General features: G+C 44.2%; 1 protein-coding gene across 1 annotated transcript in view; it reads right to left on the reverse strand.

Moving 5' to 3' along the window:
* The window catches only part of DGKI (diacylglycerol kinase, iota), a 323,066-nt gene that overhangs the window by 33,046 nt on the left and 285,969 nt on the right, over window positions 1–4,051 (reverse strand). Inside the window, exon 29 of the mRNA XM_006861237.1 lies at window positions 2,308–2,326. Within this exon, the coding sequence (XP_006861299.1) occupies window positions 2,308–2,326 (19 nt within the window). The remainder of the gene's footprint in view (window positions 1–2,307; window positions 2,327–4,051) is intronic.

Genomic DNA, 4,051 nt, shown 5'->3' on the forward strand with positions numbered 1-4,051 from the left:
AGTTCTACTCTGACACACACGGGGCACCATGAGTGGGATCTACTTATGAAAAATCATCCACTGAGAACCCTGTGGGCACAGTTCTACTCTGACCACACGGGGCACCATGAGTGGGATCTACTTATGAAAAATCATCCACTGAGAACCCTGTGGGGCACAGTTCTACTCTGACCACACAGGGGCACCATGAGTGGAATCTATTTGTGAAAAATCATCCACTGAGAACCCTGTGGGCACAGTTCTACTCTGACACACACGGGGCGCCATGAGTGGGATCTGCTTATGAAAAATCATTCACTGAAAACCCTGTGGAGCACAGTTCTACTCTGACACACACATGAGGGAACCATGAGTGGAATCTATGAGAAATCAGCCACTGGAAACCCTGCGCAGCCTGGTTCCTCTCAGACACACACGGGAGCGCCACGAGTAAGAGTCGACTCAATGACCATAGGTTTGGACTATTGTTTTGTTTGCAAAATTTGCTTGGAGAACCAGACAAGGAATAAAATCTGACTACCATGATGCTCTGGAGAACATCACAGAATACTGATGCTTGTAATTCAGTCAGAGAGAAAAAGACCCACTTCTCAACCACGAAATGAAAGGGTTAGTCGAAGGCCAATTACAGTGTTAAGATCTAGAATATGGCTAATTACAAAGCGATACTTTAAGTTGTAATTCTTGCTTTGCAGATGAAAATATTTAGGCATAAAATGTATCCAGAACTTGGCAGAGCCAGATGTAGGTTTGGGATACCCAGTAAATTAGCAGTGACCACTGCATTATTATATATAAAAGAGAATTATTATTATATATAAAAGAAAAGCACAAGCTTAAATACTTACGTCCATCCATAAAAGTTAAATCTTTCATGCTCAGTTATTTTGCAGTTTTAAACTAATATCCTATTGTCACATTGTTTATTGATCATTGTTGATGACAGCAGGCATTTGTACAAAAACAACTGTACAAGAAAAAAAACGGAAAGTAATAAAACCAAAAGGATGAGCCAAAAATGCCTCGTGGATACCTAAGGAAACAAATCAGTTAATTTCTGAGAATCACGAATTTAGGTCTGACTTTGCCAAGTTCTACACACATTTTACTCTTATCATGCCAGCTGCAAAGCAAGAATCGCAACCTTCAACTATCCTTCAGGATTCATCATATTCCACATTCTGGAGCTGAGCCTGGTCTCCGTGTATGGTCCTCATTCTACAGATGAGAAAACGGAGCTTGAGAAGTGAACCGACACCACAGGTCACATAGTGAGCTAGCAGTCCAGTTTAGAGACTAAAGACTCCTGCCTTTCCGTTTTCCGAGGTCATACTATATACTGTTTCCTCGTTGTTGTTGCTAGCTGCCATTGCGTACAGCCAGACAGAAGGATGTCCGGCCTGGCAGCACTCTCATGATGGCTGGCATGCTTCACCCCACTGTTACAGCAGCCATTGTGTGTTTGGAGTGGCCGCCAACCTCGGAACTTCATCTTCCAGCACTGTAACAGACAATTTCTGTTAGCACCTACAGCAGGGGTGGGGAACCTTATATCTGCCAAAATTGATAACATCATCCGTGGGCCAAACAAAATCAGCAACTTAAAAATTTAGCCCACTATGGCGGCCAGGAGCTAGGCTTGCAGGATGTGCCATTTGGCTGTTTGAATGACTGTATATTCCTGAGTTTTGGTGCACATCCAAAAATAAAATTAAAAAACAAAACAGAGGGAATATAAGCAAATACTGTTGAATGATGAAGGATGAAGGGGATTGTAATCATTGCAATGAAATGAATTGATTGTAATCAGTGCAACGAAACAAATACGATAGGATGAATGTAAAATTGATGTTCACCCATGTAAACTATCACTCAATTCACAATAAAAACTTAAAAAAAAAAAAAAAAAAAAATCAGCCTGCTATATTTGGCCAAGCATTTAATCAAGTCACCCCTCATGTGATGGCTGAAATTGCAGTTGCCTTGGCAGGGCCAGACCAAATGACTGTGAGGGCCTTATTCAGCCCTGGACGTTCCCCACCCCTGATTTCCAGGGTTTACACTGGCTCATTTTCAGAAGCGCATCACTGGGTCTTGCTTCCTACTCTATCTTAGTCTGTACAAACAAATCAAATCACTGCCATTGAGTCCATTCTGATACCTAGCAAGCCTGCAGGGCCGTGTAGAACTGCTGTGTAGAGGTCCCAAAGCTGTCATCTCTATGGACGTGGACTGCCACATCTTTCACCTGTGGAATCTCTGGTGGGTTTGAACCTCCCGCCTTTGGATTAACAGTCAAAGCTTAACTGCTGTGCTACCAGGGCTCCTTCTCAGTCCAGAAGCTCCTCTGAAGCCTGTCCGACTTGCGTGACCCTGCTGGTCTTTGAAATACGAGTGGTATATCATCACAGCAACACAGGATGCCACCACTGTACCTCAGACTGGCAAACTTTGAGCACCATGACCAAAAGCCAAACAAATAACCCCCAGAAAACATGCCACAATGCATCCTTACAAAATGAAGTAAAGCCACTTTGTTGTTGTTGTCAGGTGCCATCGAGTCGGAACCGACTCATAGCAACCCCATGCACAGCAGAACGAAACAATATCCGATCCTGGGCCAACCTCACTACGCACTTGGCATATGGAATGCTCAGCACTCCCTGATCTGATCATAAAAGAAAACAAGCAAACCGACAGACATCCAGTTGATTCCGGCTCATAATGATCCTATATGACAGCACAGTCTCCAAGGGTGTAGATTTCTACAGAAACAGAGAGCCTCATCCTTTTCCCTCGGAGCAGCTGGTGAATTTGAACCACTGACCTTGCAGTTAGCAGCCTAGAGCATGACCCAGTGCATCACCAGGACTCCTTGGAAGCTTCAGTCTATTCCTTTATTCACTCAAAGTTACATCCTGTTTGGACTCCACTCGGCTTGCATGGCCAACGATCCATGAGCCTCCTTCCTGTGTTGACATCACTGGAAGCCATCTGTCCATTCCTACTTGGTGAGCAGCCAGCCGTGCTCTGTGCCCAACAAATTGTGAAGGCTTAATTCACATGCAGAATTTAGTGCCGTCTTCAAATAGAGCCAAGGTAATCCAGTGCGTACTTAGTACAATGGATAACCACCCTGATTCACACTCATTAGGCACCAGAGGGAAATGGCTTGTTAGAATAACTGTAATTACCATTGCTTCCCGTAGCCAGTCTGAACATGCCTAAGATGAGGTGAAAGACAAGAGGAATTCGATCTTCCCAAAGAATCTGATCTAGTCCAAGAGGAGTATGTGACCATCAGTAACGAGATAAGGGACAGGAAGCCCCAGAGAACCACATTATTAGTGAGATTTAGCCACCAGTGGCATCTAGAAGCCGTTAGACATTTGTTGAAGTAACAGTTGCTCCTGAGTTGATTTCCAATCATGGCGACCCTGTATGTGTCAGATCAGAAATGTGTTCCATAGGGTTTTCAGTGGCTACTTTTTCAGAAGCAGGTCACCTGACTTTTTCTTCCCAAGGCACCAACAGGTGGGCTCAAACCTCAACCTTTTGGTTACCAGCTGGAAGTGTTAACTACCCTACCTCTACTTGGTAGAATTTGCTCTACCCAGAAATTTCCCATTAAGGATTACTGTGACTGCAGTCTTATGGCCAAATGCCAACTCTACCAATTCTCTACGGAGCGTATGACCAACCCATGGGAGATGTAAGAGGGTTTTGTGTCTCTCTGATGACAGTCATTCCATTAAACTCATGGCCATCGAGTCAATTCTGACTTGTACCAAACCTTTAGGATGGAATACAACTGCCCCATAGGGTTTCTAAAGCTGCCATTATTTCAGAAGCAGTCTGGCACATCTTTCTCCCCAGGAGCAGCTGCTGGCAGACAATGCCACAAGCGACCAGACTTCTCTCCGTAACACCTCATCTGTTTATCTGCTGTTGGGAAACTATTCTCGTTTCACTACATCTCATCTCTCTACAACTGAAATGCAAGCACTGGGACCTCAGGCGTTTTCATTGCTTTCTCTGTATTTCATGCATA

The sequence above is a fragment of the Chrysochloris asiatica genome, unplaced genomic scaffold, assembly GCF_000296735.1.
Source record: "Chrysochloris asiatica unplaced genomic scaffold, ChrAsi1.0 scaffold00041, whole genome shotgun sequence".
Lineage (NCBI taxonomy): Eukaryota > Metazoa > Chordata > Mammalia > Afrosoricida > Chrysochloridae > Chrysochloris > Chrysochloris asiatica.